This window comes from Melozone crissalis, unplaced genomic scaffold (genome assembly GCF_028551555.1).
Source record: "Melozone crissalis strain CALT ecotype California unplaced genomic scaffold, PUWL_Pcris_2 ptg000041l_1, whole genome shotgun sequence".
In the NCBI taxonomy this organism is placed as follows: Eukaryota; Metazoa; Chordata; class Aves; order Passeriformes; family Passerellidae; genus Melozone; species Melozone crissalis.
In genome coordinates, this window is record NW_026535819.1 from 5,507,540 (window position 1) to 5,524,619 (window position 17,080).

General features: G+C 46.5%; 1 protein-coding gene across 1 annotated transcript; it reads right to left on the bottom strand.

Moving 5' to 3' along the window:
* Positions 1–1,671: 1,671 nt before the first annotated feature.
* Positions 1,672–17,056, bottom strand: MIGA2 (mitoguardin 2). Its single transcript, XM_054284002.1, has 15 exons — positions 16,952–17,056; positions 16,125–16,335; positions 15,205–15,317; positions 13,114–13,225; positions 12,499–12,638; positions 10,949–11,066; positions 10,695–10,795; positions 10,094–10,209; positions 9,598–9,670; positions 9,309–9,395; positions 9,025–9,123; positions 8,519–8,653; positions 7,747–7,800; positions 6,668–6,784; positions 1,672–5,885 (listed from the first exon to the last, which is right to left on the bottom strand). The coding sequence occupies exons 1-15, from the start codon at positions 17,045–17,047 to the stop codon at positions 5,682–5,684; spliced, it is 1,776 nt and encodes a 591-aa protein (XP_054139977.1). The 5' UTR covers positions 17,048–17,056; the 3' UTR covers positions 1,672–5,681.
* Between the last annotated feature and the right edge of the window lie 24 nt (positions 17,057–17,080).

Below are 17,080 nucleotides of genomic sequence, written 5' to 3' on the forward strand. Positions count from 1 at the left end.
TTCCTAAGTCCTGGCAGAAAATCCTTTAAAGATTCTGCAAAGGCCAGGCAAACACCTGGTCCAGGTGATACTTTTATTTTCCCCCCCAAATACCTTAACTACTGAAATCACTTTGAAGACCAAGCCAAAAGAAGTGTTCCCATGTGTGACCCCAGAAATAAGACTTACCTGGGGAGCCTCAGGAAAAGCAGAACATGGAGCAGCATTGGACAGAAAAGCTTTCAGAAGGCAAATCCACCTTCAGACCAAACAGCCAAGTTAATTCAATATAAACAAAAAAGATATAGAAAAATAAATATGCAAGAGGCCCAAAAGAAGTGATCAACAAAGGCATGGGATTGCCTTTAATTTGTGTCAGGGAAGCACATGGACCAGGATTTCCAGCCTATTAATTAAGATTTCAAAAAGGATAGAAAACTCCTTTTCCTGCAGTTGTAATATACCCTCTTCAATTATGATTATGTCCCATTAATTTCAACAAGCTCTTCATAGCTGACATTCTCCCTGGCATTTCAAGAAGTAAAATAGTATTAAAGTCTTATAATTTGGCAAGAAAGAGAAAATATTTACTGCAGGAGCTCACTTCATCGCAGAAGACTGCTATGAGGGAGCATGAGTGATTTACTCCTTTCATTATTCAAGTTAAATAAATCTCCTCCTTTCCAAGCTATTGAATGTAGAGTTATGCTGGCAGAGTGGATTACATTTGATCTATGTACCATGACAAGTACTGAAAATTGTGGGCTTCATTGCTGTATTCACCCACTCCTTCCTGAACAGGAGAAAAAAGTGTCAATACATGGAGCAGCCTTTGCTCTGTGCCTCACACAAGAAAGCACAAAGCTGCTCTGGAGCTGTAATGAGTGTGGAGTCTGACTCCATGGAAACTGAGATAAACTCCTTTTAACTCTCTCAACTAATGATCAGGGTGTGGCGTGAGACAAAAATTTTCCTATCCATGAACATTTTATTTGCATATATCCGAATTCATGACAGGCTTGCATTAATGCTAACAGAGTCTCGTTTTTACTTTTTTTATTTTTAAGCGTAGGGATGAAATTTTAATCACTGTGGAAGAATCAGCCAATCTGATTCAGTCTGGTTTCTTTATCGTTTGAAAATGAAAGTATTTAAATCCACTGCAGTTGTTTCAGGAGAGCAAGATGATTTTCTTGCCTTGCTCAGCAGATAAGCAGCTCTGATACCAACCCACAGGCTTTAGTCTGGGTTTCACAGAGTTTGGGAAGCTGGTAAATGCTGCAGGAACTTGGACAATGTTTAAGAGATTCTGCTCCTCACTGGGATTTCTGTTATCTCTTCATCACAGCCTACTCACACCACACCCCAACACAGCCAAACCACCACAGAAAAATCTGAAAAATGAAACCCCACAGTTTTCCAACCACAGCTCAAAGTACAAGGAGTTTTGTTTATTTTATAGCCCTCTTCATCTGTGGACTTTTCAGCAGAGCCAGGAAGATTCCCCATGCAATCAAACCCTTTAACTTTACACTTAAACCTTTCAAGTTCCTCATTTTAGCCCTAGGAACAGCAAGATGTTTGATACCATCACTAGCAGCAGAGGTGCCACCACAACTGTCACCTAAATAAGAAACCAAAGACTGAGTTTCTAGCATGTTTCTCCAGGAAATTTAGGAACAAAAACCACAATCAGGAAGGAAAGTTTTATTTTACTTGTAATGCCCACATCCTAAGATTAAAGATATTTTTAAAAAATTAGCTGCAAAGAAAAAGATAAAAGCAAAACAAGAACAGATTTTTACACCTTTAGGAAATCAAGAAAAAAAAATAGGCACAAGTTTACATTCATTAGTTTCAGATATGGCAAAGGAATGTTCTACTAAAGAGGGATAAATAAAATCCTGCTTTCCCACTTCCCTGTATGAGACAACACAAGTCATGCTCTTCAAAGCCACACTGATCTTGTAGATACAAGGCAGATTTTTTCCTCATAATTTTTTTATTAATGTGCTTTAAAGACCATAAAGACCCTCCTAGAGCCATTTGGCATAGTCTCTACATACACACTAAAGTACCAAGGATGTACTTTAACCTCTGGTGAAGCTTGTTACAACCTCCACATAAAAAATGAAAGTCATGCATATTTTAAATTCTGTTTAAGCATCAGACACTATTGAGGGATTTTATTTCATTGCTGCTAAGCCACTTTAAATCCCCATCAGTGTTAAAATCTTGCAAGAGTCAGCCCAGGATGATTTAACCCCTTGAGAATAAGAGTTCATCATGAAAAAAGGTGAACATCTTATCTCAAGGGGTTCTACCCCAATACAGAGCTGCTGCTAATACTGAAGAATTTCTGTTGCTAAACACAATTTGCTGGGGAAGGGTTTTCTAGGGATCTCAGGAAGCCAGAGGGCAGGCAGGTGTTCCATCACACCCTTTGACTCTACCCTGCAATACAGGTGAGTAGGAGAGTCAGCTTTTGGGCTGGGCCCTGCTCTGGGTGGGATCAGTGGAAGGACTTGAACACAGCAGTGACACCACTGCTCAGGCCAGGAAAAGCTTCTTCCACAGGAACAGCTCCTGTCAACCCATTAATCCCTGAAGTTCCCTCCAGAGCCTGCAGACCCCTTTCTGCCTTTCCTCTTGAGCTACACTGGGACTGGGGATGGACAAAAAGCAGCGATGAAGTGAGGGGGAGGTGTAGAGAAGTTTAACATCCATCCCAGTAAAGATAAAACCAGTTTGTCTCGGCAAACATCCTTGGCTGGTGCAGGACCAAGTCACTGCTGGTGGGAGAAGGTGGAGAACTCGACCTTCAAGAAGCTGAGGATGTTCCTGAGGCAGATTCCTCTTTACCTTCACTGGGAGGGATGTGTAACCTACTTGCAATAAGGGCTAAGGAAAAGCATCAAGCTGTAATAAAACAGTCTTTCTTCATTTGATTGATTAGGAATTTACAATTTCTCAGCTTAAAAAGCCACAGTGCAAGTTAGTGTTTGCTTCAGGGGGACCCTGTTTCAGTATCCTCTCCCACAAGGATGCAAAAGCCCAAAGTCAGCAGCCAGTGTTTTTGTCTGTACACAAAACAGGCAGGCTGCCCAAGAACTGAGGACAAAGACACTCAAAATAGTAAATAAATATACATAAAACAACACTAAAAACAAAACAAAATTTAACAGCACTGATTGTTTAGAATTACAGTCCATCTCATTATATTAATCTTCACATTTTAGCATCTTTTTAACCACTATACAAAAGCTGCTGAAGTGACTTTCTTCTAAACCAGCCATACAGGAGCACAAAGCACTTTCAACATTATTTTTTTGGCAAAGTAACTTGCTTTCAGAATATACCATACTTTCGAATCACAGTTAACATGTAGCAGGTGTGTCATGCTAATACAACATTCTCCATTTTTTTTCTCCCTGCACACTACCAGGAGCAAGACACCTCAGAGACCCTTCCTAGTTTCAAGTGCTGTCTCTTAAAGCCTTCTCATAACAGTTTATTCCACGCAGCCTCACTTGGGGCAGCTGCTCCTAATTTCTGCCTCAGCATTGTCCTGTTTATTCCATTAATCTGGTTTCCAGGATAAGCCACATCAGTCTGATGTGCTTACAGAGCACCAGATGTTACTGTGCTCTACATGCACTCCCCTGCAAACAACTCAGGAGCATTTCAAGGAATCACAGAACTACAGAAGGGTCAGGTTGGAAGGAACCACAGTGGGTCATCTGGTCCCACCTCCCTGCTCAGGGAGGGTGTCCCTAAAACACGTGGCACAACACATTTATCTGCTCCTTTTACATCCTCCTGTTTACTTTTTTTCTCTGTTTATTTCCTTCCTGCTTTTACCAGCAGAATCCACATTAGATATCTGAAGAGGAAGAAAGCATTTGTATTCTCCAAGCCCACACACTGACTTTCCACTCATATGGAAATGCCAGATTCTTACATATTTTTTCCACTTGCAGAAATACATCCGGGTAAGCCTTGTGTCTTTCACCCAGAACAGGCACAAGGGGCAACTAATCAGTCTGGAACAAAAACAGTGAGGCTCATGTTTTTGTGCAAGTCCTGAAGACCTCCTCATTCCCAGGGGTGGATTTAGACCTGTATGTGGACTGAAACAGAAGAAGGCACAGGCTGGATCTCTACTTTTATCTGTGGCATTGTACTCACAGAGGACTCAGCAAATCATCGCAAACCTCAGTCCTGCAAGCCAGGACTGCCTCAAGTCAACAGCGTGAAGCTGAGTCAGGAGAGGTTTAGGTTGGATATCAGGAAAAAGTTTTCTACCCAGTGGGTGGATGGGCACTGAACAGGCTCCCCAGGGAAGTGGTCACAGCACCAAGCCTGACAGAGTTCAACAAGTCTGGGCAACTCCTTCAGCCCACGGTGGGAATGTTGGGGTGTCCTGTACAGAGACAGAAGTTGGGCTCAATCCTGATGTGTCCCTTCCAACTCAGCATATTCTATTATTCTGTGATTTTTATGATTCGCTAAGTCCAGCACGCTCCACTGCTGCTGTCCTACACCAGTATCCAGCTCACATCCCAAAGCAGCCACAGTCCAGGAGCTGGCTGGGCAGTCAGGATCACAGCATTTGAGAAGCACTACCTTACACACACACATCTGATCATTACCCAAAACTATGCTGTATTTCTTAGAACTGATAGACTGTAAAGAGTCATTTCCTCTCTAGAAGCTTGATCCCAGCTCTCCAACTATCCACACACATAACCTCACATCCACCATCTACACCTCTCACTACCCTGTGCACAACAGCAATAGGCACCACGTTATTACCCCTTCCCCCTGCTTGTACACACCCCACACCTCCTACCCAGCAAAAGCTGCTGCTGGCTCATTCTGAAATCCAGCAAGGCACTTTGATGGGTGTCAAAGACTTTGTGCAAGCACAAGCAAGATGCAAATCCTCCCCCCTCCTCACACTAACCTGCCTTAGGGGCAAATATAAACCTCAGCAACCTCCTAAGCAAGGATGACCAGGACACAGACCTCGTCATCTGGTCTCCAAAGAGCAGCAATACCAAGGGAACAGACCAATTTCCCCAGAGCTTCAGACTCCTTACAAAAGTCTGGCATTTTACTTCAGTGCTTTACAGAACTATTTCTTCCTCCCCAGGAAAGAAATCTTTGCTAGTCACATTGCATATGTTATCACACTTATGGTACAAATCAGCAGTAATTAGTGTCTGTAGGAACACAGCAGAGAAGAACAGTGATAAAAATCCCAAAGCAAGCAAAGCCTCCTTGAGAAGCTAATGGTCAAGTGGAGAATTTACCAACGATATTCCTGTTCCCACACACAATCGTAAACGCCAGGGATTCACCTCCCAGAAAACACAAAGGCAAAACAAGTACATCCATTGCCCTATTCAAGAAAATTGGGCAAAAATCTGGGCCTGGGCAGTTCAGGACACAATGTATATATGAAACATTGAAAGTAATAATAATGACAGGAAGGTGGAACAAAGAAGAAACTCAAACCATAACTTGGCAAGTGGTCCTGGATCCATCCCAGCAAACACTACTGGCTACAAAAAGCAGAAGGTCCCACCAGATTGCTGTGTGCTCACATAGTCTTGCTGCCACCGCTGCACTTTGCAGGTAGTTTTATCCATGTCTGGGAGGAAAAGGTCCTTGTACAAAAGTGTTTTCCTGCAGTGACATCAGATGAGCTCGTCCTTGAGCGGCTCGGATTCCGCGGGGAGCACGCCGTTCATCTCCGGGGCGCTCTCGGTGCCCAGATATCCCAGGAGGATCTCGCTGCGCCGCCGCGACAGCTGCAGGATGTCCTCTGCCAGCAGCTGCACCGTGGTGTACCTCACGTTGTCAAAGTCAAACATGTCCTTCAGGTACTGCACGATCTGGTGCTGCAAGAAAAGGAAGGTTACGGTCAGGCCTCCTTCACCTGCCACCGAGAGCACACAGCAGCAGCTTTTGCTGGGTAGGAGGTGTGGGGGTGTCTCCTGCTTGAAGCCAGCAGACAGGAGTCCCACACACATGAGGTGTCCCGTTCTCGGCTGTTTTAAATGGCCTGGAAAGGCTCGGGATGGCCTTGGGGCAGCCCGCACTCCAAAGGACGAAAGGAGTCTTCAGGTTTTTCGGTCTTCAGTGTTGTTTATTAATTCTTATCTACAATATTTTCTCCCGGCCCGACAGAGGTCCACACAGCATGTCAGCCATGAGCATACTGAGAGCCCTCGGGGCGGTCACTTATCTTTATACCCAAAACTACGTGTAAGATATTTACCTTTTCTCCCCAATACCTTTCACCCTTATTGACAAGTGCACATTCAGTAAGAACCAATTTCAAAGTGCCACCATCACCATAGAAGATGGACGACAAGAAGAAGAAGAAGAAGGACAGGACATACCCTAATTCCTCCATCTTGTCTCCCTAGAACCCCCCTGTACCGAGATTCTAAAACCTGTGTTTCACACTATAATTAGTCTATCTCTTCACCATTTATCCCCGTGTGATCCTCCCATCCTCATACAGGTGTCGTCTCCCGTGCAGGATCAAAGTCCAACCACCAAACACTTCTGGCAACGTTCCAGGACCTCCGAGCCCCCCAAGGGTGGTCCTGGAGACTCTGCACATCAGGACTGTTGTGCTGAGTTCCCACAATGAGGCACACAAAAAACAGCTCACCTTGAAGAAACTGCAGACTTCAGATAGCTGCTGCTTGGGCCCCAGAAAACCAAAGGCTAGAACAGGACTGACATGCTCCGATACGGAGTAGAAATGAGAGATAAAGCCATCTGGTACCTGTCACAGGGAAGGACAGAATTAGTTGGTCTTCATTCTCAGACAGAATTAGCAGCTTATTCCGTATCAGCCACCAACTTTCCTGCCAGAAAGCTTCAGTATCTGAAGTTAAGAGCTATTTGGAACATCTCTTCCTGCAAAACTACATTTATCTTTCAGATCCCTTGAAGGATGGCTAGAGCTTTTTATCTTCATGTTTCTAAATTGCTATTTCAAGAGGAAAATGAACAGAAGAAAATTAAAAGCAATCACCAGCCAGCCTTTATAGCCTCTATTTATAATTTGCTGACCAGGCCAGGAAAGGACATGCAAATATCCAAGGCAGAGCTACTGCATGACAGCACCAATAGAGCTTCCAATTCTCTCATTTCTTTCTGTGCCATCTCAGGAGCCAAACCCCGTCACACCAGCTGTGGGATTGAGCTGAAAAACTGCCAGAGGCCACAGACCCTGTGGCAAAACCAGGGTTGTGAAGTTGCGGCTTCCTGTTCCCCTGCTCCATAAACTCATCTGCTGTGATACTCTAGGAAGTCACAGATTTAAGTGAAACTCATCAAGTAATGGCTAATTAGCATCAGCACTGGGAAGTGGAGCAGTGCAGGAGTGGAACCTTCCTTTTGCTGCCAGCAAGGAAAGCACAATTCAGGAGCAGTCCCTTGTTGCTTGGGGTCTGTGGCCATTTCTACAGTATTGTGAGCAGGGAAAGGGAATTCCAGACAGGCAACACTGTCGTTTGAATCCTCACATTAAGAAAAAGGGAGAATACACTCAGACTGATTCAATAAAATACTGGCATAGCACTGGAGCAGTGACTGCAGGACCCCAGGGCTCTAAAGCACCACAAAGAACGTGACTTGTTCAGTCTTCTACCACCTAAGATTTCACACTTTCTCAAGATCTATGTGTTCTCTTTTCAGCCCCAAATACATTAGATTCTTTCTCTTTTGATTAATTTTGCTTACCATCAGAAGCCTCCGTTTTGCTTTCAGAACTGACCAGCAAGCAGTTGCTAGAGCCTACAATTAACAGAGAGAGCCCATTAGTTACTCGGGTTATTTAAAAAACCCCAAAGTTTACCAACACATTGTCATCAAAACATCAAAGCAGTCACCCTTTTGTGCCAAAACCTTTTAAAATGACAAAATTAAAGCAAACTGGAAGCAGATTTAGCCACTTCAGATCCATTCCAGAGAAGCCTAAGGGTTTTTGAAGATTGTTAATATGATCTGACATAGTTGCCCAACAGCCCACAATCCTCTGTAAGCAGACAGCTGTTACAAAGTGCCATTTTACTCTCAATCTATCAAGCTAATCAGTCTTAAAATACAGCTGGGGGGCAGAACTAAAGGGAAGCTTTGCAATTTGAGCTTCAGTGTATGCTGAGGTACTGCCAGAATGAATGGCCACATGCTAAAACCCATATATTTTCCCCTACATTGTGCCCCTTTTATTCTCATTCATAAAAATAGGTGCTGTCATCTTTTAACATCTCCATGGCATCACTGATAAAAATCCCCTAGAGCCATAGGTCTGGTTGCCAGCCAGATGCTCTCAAAATAAGGGAAGCTTTCCTGCAAACAATTTCCATGCACAAGAAGGCTGTTGTTCAGAACTTCAGGAAAGCGTGGCAATTATAAAGAGAGAATTCAGCTCAGCTGGGAAAGAGGAGGTTGTGCTCTTTCCTGGCCTTGGCACTGGTCCCACACTCAGAGCAGCCCTCCCTGCCTCACTCACCGTCTCCTTGAAGCTGTCGGACAGCCAGCGGTTGCGCAGCACAGCCAGCACCGAGGAGGGAGGGTTCTCCAGATCCTCAAAGGCATCCATGAGGATGAAGTCCAGCACAATGTCAAAGAAGCTCATGCACACCACCTGTCAGGGAGCAGAACAGTCTGTAAGGGGAACAGGTTTTAAAAAGAGAGATGGGATCTTTTGGTTTGGAGCAAGAAGATGTAAGAAGCCGAAGTCAATGTAATCATATTTCAACAGCAGGTCTTTCCCACCTGGGCCATTCCTACATATGCATTGTAATACAATCACAGTGGTCTGGCTTGTAAGGGACTTAAAAGCCATCCAGTTCCACCCCCTGCCATGGGCAGAGACATCTTCCACTAAACCAGGTTCTTCAAGCCCCATCCAGCCTGCCCTTGAGCACTTTCAGGGGTGGGAATTCCACAACCTCTCTGGGCAAGGATTATCTTCTATCTCCTCTGCAGCTCTGTAAAGACAATGGTTTTACCAACCCCTCTTCCCTCCAGCTCCTGCTGAGTGGTTGGCCAGGTCTCCTGCTTCAAGGCATAACGCAGCATCTCCTCGTAGCTTTCTAGGAAAGCTTTGGGATTCTGGAAGAGCAGAAAAACAAACCAGTTTAACTACTTGGATCTGAGCTGACATCAGCATCACAGTAATCACCAGCATGAAGATGAAGTTTTCTTCTTCCAACACACTGGAAAAGCTCTGGGTTGGGATGGGGGAACAAGTATCCCTGTGCTCAAGATACAGTTTAGTTGTTACACAAACTTCCTACCTTTTCAGCTTTTGTCATCAGTCCTATCATCATCTGCTTCCCAACCTCCCCAAAAAACAGCTGATTGCTTTCATCCTCCAGCAGCTCCTGCAAAGGGAACACAGATGTCTCTGGTGAGCACCTACACACCCTCAAATTCTAAGCTGGGAAAAAAACCGCAAAGGGCAGGACACAAAGCAGTGCAGTGCTGCACACACCAGTGTTGTTAACCTTCAGGAAGGTGGAACCTAGGAAACAAAACTGCACAGCCATGTGCCATGGAAACCTGGGAGCCTGGAGCCATTCTCACCTGGAATGCCTGCCTGACACAATGCAGCTTTGCCAGGAAATCCTGGTCACTGTAGCAGCCAAGGAGCTCAGTCCTAGAGGGAAAGGGGAAGAATTGTGTAAATTCCAGTTCTGGTGTTGGTGTTCCTACAACTATGGCTCCCTAAAAACAAAAAACTAAATTCCCAGTCTGTGCATAGGAGAAAGGAACAGTCACATTCCCTTTATCCAGCTCCCTGGAGGAACACAGCATATCTGCCAGGCTGGTACAGGACTACGCCAGCCTCCCACAACAGTCACACTTCCTATCACTGATTTCCTGGGACAATTACTCTTTCTTAACTCATGAGTCCCTAAAATCTGGCATTAATTCCCTGGGAAGGCTGAACCAGCAGGAAGGATGCTGTGATTTTATGACCCCAATGGGTTATTCTAGTTATGGGGCTGCTCAAAGGCAGAGGATGTGTTCACAGAGCCCCAGGGGACACCAGGTCCCACAGCTCCAGCTGGCTCTTCACCTCAGCGTCCGGCACGCCACCTTCCCTTCTTTCACCAACTGCAGAGCCTCTTCATATGCTGCCACTGGCTTGGAGAGGTGGAATGGCATTTGCTCAAAGGGGAGAGAGTCAAAGAGCTGTAGAGGTAACAAGAGACATGGGAAGAACAAAATGAGCTCATTAAATATTTGCAAACACGCAAGTGAGTGCACACAAGCAAGGTGGGCCTTCTTCAGAGAATCTTCAGCTAGCAGTTTGTCAGTGACAACTGTTTCATGCAAAGATATTTCACTTTTCACTAAAAGTTAGCTCTGACACTGCTCAATATTCCATAAAATTTACACGACCAAGCCATCTACATAGACAACAGCACTTTCCTAGCTGTTATGGCATGTTTTCTGTAGCAGATAGGAAGATGTGGTGGATAAGAAGCGCTAGTTGGAAAAGCCTGCCCCATCACCCTCATTAAAACCTTTTCCTAACATCCGTCAGGAACCTCCCAGCCTGAGGGGTTGTTGCTCTATGTTTATCATCTTCCTCTCCCAAGATATTTTGGCTCTGCTGCCTTTGTGCCTTCCCTCCAAGCCACTGGGCTGTGACACACAGGTGACACTTCAGTCACCTCTGCTGCAGAGAAGAAGGAATCCTCTGAAGTGGAGCTGTCCTCATCATCCGACCGCAGCCGCAAGGACCCGTCCGCCAGTGGAAGCATCAAAGTCTTCTCTGGAGGAGAGAAAGAAACCACACATGTAGGAGTTCATGGACCAACATCCCTCTTAGCTCCTGTGCTCTCTTCCACTCCCACTTTGTCACTTTTCTGGCTTATAGAAAAGACATAAAACCAGGTAGGAAATTGGCATTTTACTGCAGCCCTACCCAGATCCAGCAGCACGCTGTCCGACGGGAGAGAGGAGCCAAACTCCTCCTGGAGGTGGTAGGCTCGGTGCAAGAGGGACTCCAGCTTCTCAGCAAACTCCCTTTTCTGGGACTCCTCCTGGAACACACAGAAATGCCACCCTTAGTTAGCCAGCTGGGCACAGACAGATTGGACAGCACAAATACGGGAGGAAATTTTCAGTAAAAATGGGATTTGCAGTCTGCAGATTAAATGATTAAAAATAAAAAGAGAGAGGAGTCATTAATCCTACAATGCAGCTAATAATGCGTGGGGAGGGAAGCTTCCACACAGCCTACTCAAACCCTCTGGCTTTTGAGCTTCACTATTTTGTTTTCCTGTTAAAAAGGGAAGAAAGAACTAAAGAACTTTAACCTGTCACCCCAAAAAAAAGGTATTTTATTAAGTTGTACACCACTTAAATCTCCTGCCTTTTGACTTTAGCCTAACCTCCAGGAGAAACTGCATCAGGAAACCTCTGTTGAATATAACAGGATATCCAGAACTGGATAACAGAATATTCAGATTAAGGTGCTGGGCATAAGCAAAGTTTGCTGTAAACTTTGGAGGATGGAAAAAAAAAAAAGGTGTGGGAAAAATAAGACTTAAACAGCATCTTGCCTTCATGCCCCTATGTTTGCATGAGTATCTCACCCAGAAGACAGGAGCATTAGCAAGAAGCACAGAATCTATTTTCATAATGAATCAACTGGTTTTAAGGCAGTTTTAGAAACACTACAGGGCCCTTCAAGGACAGCCAACAACAACAGAATCCAGATTTGCCTTGGATAAATATGATCCAGCACAAAAGACAAATGTCCCGCATACTTACTACACCAGACTGTGTTTACAAAAGGCTGGGAACACTTTTTTTTTTTCCAGTGAGAACTCCTGGAGAGCTCAGAGTTCAGCTCCTTTCACAGTCCTGAATTACAGCAGGTTTTTTTAGCTTTGTGGCTGTCACTGAGCCATTCTAGTTTAGATTTCCTTTAACACAGGTCTTCCATGTGCAGTCCACAAGTCCCAGACAGCAAGGGGTGTCCTAAAATCCTGATTTCTGCAGCTGCAGAGGCTGAGTGAGGTACACATCTCCAAATTCCCATTGCTTTCCTCATCCACACACACACAGAGCTGGGCTCTGCCCTCCACTCAGCTCCCACAAGTGGCAGTGACCATCAAGATCTGCATTTTAAATGCATTAAAAAGTTACAGAGACAACACTGCCAGCCAGAGCAGTGCTGCATTCATCAGAGCCTTTTCTCAGCACAGGCTGTGCCACGGGAGGACGCGTGTGACAGTGAGTGACACAAGGCTGGAAGGTGGATGGAAGCGCTGGGGAATGAGGGGGCGAGACGTATTAAAAAGAGAAAGAAATTAAAAACACCCACTCCCATTGCATAAGGAAGCTGCAGATACAGACAGCTCTTAAACAGAGTCTGGCCTGACTCTGCCCTTAATTTGCTCTCCTTTTAACCTCCCACTGTTTACTGCTTCCAGCACCCAGCTGGCCTTTCAGCATGTGGGGACCTACCTCTGAAATGTTCTCAGACATGCTCTCTTGCTGTTTGCTGCTGTCCCAGGGCACAGGGGTGCTGGTACAAGCACTGTCCCTCTGCCTGATGCTCAGTGCCTGTTCCCATTTCTGCAGGGCCTCCTCAAACAGCTCCATGCCTGGAAACCCAACCAAACACTGGCTGTGAGAGTCCTGGGGCACTCAGGAGCAAAGAGATACAGGATGAGTCTTTGCTCACTCAGACAATCCAGCAAAGAGGGAAATCCCAAAATAAAGAATAAACATATTCTATTTCTTTCCTGTTTAAATACGGTTTACTTTGGATTAGAAGGAGAACATCCCCAAACTGGTTAAAGCATCATCCATGTTACTGCCAAAATATTGTTCTCTGCACAGGATGAGCCTGTTGCTCAAGAACAGTATTTTGGAAGTAAATTATTCACTGACAAAAAATGTTTTGTTTTTTGTAAGAGAAGATGGGATTTTTATTTGAGTTTAAGCTGAGAATGGAAGGGATCTTTCTGTTAGAGCTCTACATTGAGCTGCTGATGCTTTGTGTCAATTCTCACCCCTTTCTTGCTCTCACAGTGATTCACAAACCCCCCAGAGCAATGTTACCCTTATCCTGCTTACCTTGAACATAGAGGCTCTCTGCACTGGAGTCACCAATGGCCCCAGCATCTCCCATGGCCTGGGCCTCCCACATCCCTGGGGGAACTGGACTTGAGGAGTTGACTGCTACCATCTGCAGGAGGGGAATAGAGAGCAGCAAATGCCTTCTGAATTCTCTTAAGGTTAGAGATGCTAAGATCAAACCAACACCACCAGCCTTCAGCAAAAAGGCATTTTCCTTCCCCCTTGTGCTCCCCTCTACTGATGAGCACTGAAAGGAGAGCCCTGATGGAGGAAACAGCCCAGGAAAGTTCCAGAGCAACTGCTACAAAGGCATCAGGATTTTGATGGAAAGCTCACATCAGCTCCAGCTGCCTGTACAAAAAACACTGGAGGTGGTAAGGAAGCAAGCACAGTCCAAACAAAAGAAACAGTTTCCCAGAAAAAATACAGCTGAGGATTCCCCAGAGGGCAAAGGGAATCCTCACTCTCCTCTTTGTAACCAGACCCTCTCCTGGGAGGGCTGAGCTTACAATCCACACAGCAGTGTCAGTTCAGCGTTGTCCAATTTCCCACAAGGCATCAATGTCTTCTAAAGTCTGACCCAATAAAGTGCTGGATTCAACACTATCAGTGTCCAGTGTTTTCCTGTGGCTTACAGAAAGATGTCCAAACATGAGCCTGGTACTAAAAAAAGCTACAATAATCAGCTGACAGATGAATTCCTGTCCTGCCTCCATTGAACAATTCCTGTGGAGTGTTAATAAATCACCTTGAGATCCTGAACTGCAAATCATCAGTTGACTGCTGCCAATTTACTTACTGGATGGCAAAGAGAAGCAAAAGAGAGCTCAGGCAAAACCTGCAGCTGTGCAAAGGATGAGCTGGTTTTTTCCACCAAGTAATATAAAAACTGTAAGTACAGGGTCAGCTCATCTGTACAGAAACAGATGCTTCTCCGTGGGGATACCCCCACCCACGCACCAGCAGTGGAAAAAGGCATTTAATTATGGATTGCTTTTTATTTAAAGAACTTCAGCGATACAAAACCTGGGCAGCATCTGTGTGAACTGAGAAGCCACGGGGGAATCACATGGATGTGAGTGCCTGTGGAGGGAGGGGAAGGAGCTGGACACAGCCTGGTGCTCATGGACACATCCCCTCACATCCCAGCTCCCCGGGGAACGCTGTGCCCGCCCAGCGCCGAGCCGGCACTGCCGCCTGCTGGAGACACACTGCGGCCAGCCCGGGCTCTGCCAGCCCCTGCTGCCTCAGCTCCACCAAAAACAGCAACAGCAGCGTGTGCTGAGGAGTGCTGGTGCCCCAACAGCTCCTTCCAAAGGGGTGATTTTTCCCCTCTCCCTGCCCCAGCATTGCCAAGCAGCCTCTGAGCCAGGGTGATGATGAGGGAGGGCTTTGCAGAAACTCACAGAAATTCACCCTTATCCCCCCTGCTCCAACAGAATGTTAGCTCTGAGCAACGGGGATGTGGAACAGGTCTTGAAGACACAAATGCTTCCAGGTTTGGTCTCACAAAAGGTGGATATAAGCACTGGTAGCTTCTCCTGCCTGGTTAAGCCTGAATTACCTGTACTCATAGGCTGCTCCTTTGGCTTTGGAGGAGGTAGAATGACTGGGCTGTGTGCTGTTTCCTGAACAGAGCTATCAGATTTTGGTGGCTAATTTGGTTTTTAGAAGAAAGCAAGCTGTGAGCAGCCCCAGCACAGGAGGGAGGGGCTGCTGGGCCACCCAAAGCCCCACCACAGAGGGAAGCAAAGCTCCCCATTGCTGTGATACCCAGAAACAACCCAGCCCAACTCCCTGAGGGGGTCACAGAGAGCTCCAAGGGTTCATGGCCATGTCCCACAGGGAAAATCCCTTCTGAGACTCTTCTTTGGCCCAAGAACTGGCCAAGGAACCCTGGAGCTCCTGGCCACAAAAACTGCTGCTCAGGGAACTCCAGACACCCAGTGCAAGGTTAACATCAGGACCTGCCCTACAATTATACTGCAATCTGTTCTCCCCAATGGGCCAGCACAAGCCCAAGGACTTGGTGATCTCCAGACAGGTCTGTGCACTGCCATGTCCCAGCCCTGCTGAGCAGGTCCTTACCGAGGCCAGGCTGTGGGAGGAACTGGAATGTTTGCTGGGCTCGATGGAGGAAATCCCGCTGAGCGTGTCGTTGCTCTTGCTGCCAGGGCTCTGCACTCTCCTGCTGGAGTATCCTGCAGTTGGGAAGGTCACACAGAAACAGGGTTTTAGGCCCATGTGACTGCAGAAGGGAATAGGGAGGGGAACATCACCTTGTCCAGTATAACTGTGAATGGGCAAGGCAGTGTCCAATATCTAGAATAAGCCACAGATCTCCTGTTGGCTCTGCTTTGCTCTGAGACTGGTGTCAGTGGGGATCTGAGGCTGAGGAATCTATTCACAGCTTATGGACAGCAAGGGGCAAGTGGAAACAATCAAGCAAAAACTCCTCCACCTTCCCTCAGGGCAGGCAGAACATGCACACCGCTCCCTTGATTTTCATGTTTCACCAAACAAATCCCTAAATCCCTAAAGTGCTTTGTGAGGGCCTGGGTCAGTCTTACCCCTAAAATCAGTACAAGTGGTGAGGAAGCTGTCCAAGGTCTGGGAGTCACCACAGAGCTGGATGGACACTCCCAACTGCCCAGCCTGGCTCAGGCCACCCTGCCCTCCCCTCAGCTGAGCACTGACACCACGAGATCAATGCAGAACCAGGTCACTGCGTGCCCAGGTCGTTATTATTGGGGCAGCCTGGTAATGGAAAGGGGATGGGAAATACAAACCTCAGGGAAAACATCAGGATACCTTTTGTTCCCAAGACTGTGAGCTCACAGTCTCTCCCATTGCTCCCCAAACCCCGAGCTCATGGCACTGCTTTTCAGAATTCCCACTTCATTCCACAATGGAGCACTACACAAATGGTTTTGCTGTGCCCTCCCCACACCTCCCCACCGATCCCTGTACCACCTCTCTGGGGATTTTCCCCTTTTTGTGAGGCCAACCTTTCTTCACAGAGGAGACCCTCCTGGTTGGCAGGATGGGCACTGTGATCCCTCCTGGTTTAAAGCCACACTTGTCCGGAGCAATTTGCTTCTTTCGGCGGCGGCGCCGCTTGAGCTGGTGAGCTGCCAGGGCCAAGGCCACGGTGCCCAGGGCTGTGGCAAACAGGACCTTGCGCAGGCCTGGAGAGAGCCGCAGCTGGGAGAACACAGACTTTAAACACAAAAGAAATGGAAGAGCAACAATGAAAAATCAATTCACTGCCCTTTTTAAAAAAAAAAAAAAATTTAAAACTGTTAAATATGAAACACCTTGGCTTTACCCTCCCACCCATAAAACACGCCCTCTGCTACACAACTAAGACAGCAGCAGAGAGGCTGTGGAGCATCATTTTGACAGGAGCTGGAGAACTTTGTCTCAATCCTCATTGCCGAAACACTCTGCAAAATCTGCACACAGCCTGGGACAGATGCAATCCAGGTTACCCAAATTCAGCTCTGAAAGCCTGGTGTGAAGCTGAGCTTCGCTGCTCCGAGTGCTGCATCACTACAAGTGGGGAACATATTACCCTTCTTTAAAAGACAAGTCTTTTTTTAGAGCCTTTGATGAAGAGAAAGATTGAACCTGGTTGTTCTCCCAGGGAGGGATGTGGGAAGCACTTTTCTTTCCTCTCCAAACCCACTCAGAACTCTCTTCCACCACCCCAAACTCCCCCTGCAATTCCTCTAATCCCACAAACTGCCCAGGTCCCACTGTGCCTCCATCTCACACAGATGTGTGAGAGCCAGCCCAAGGAATGTGACAGGAAAACCCTTCCTGCTCCTCATACCTGCCCAAAGGTCGTGTAAACGAACACGGGGATCTCAGCCACGGTCATTGCCAAGGCCTGCATGATGGACATTCCCTCTGTCCTCCTGAATGCCATGGCTGCACCAGGATCTGGGCACCTTCGGGAGCC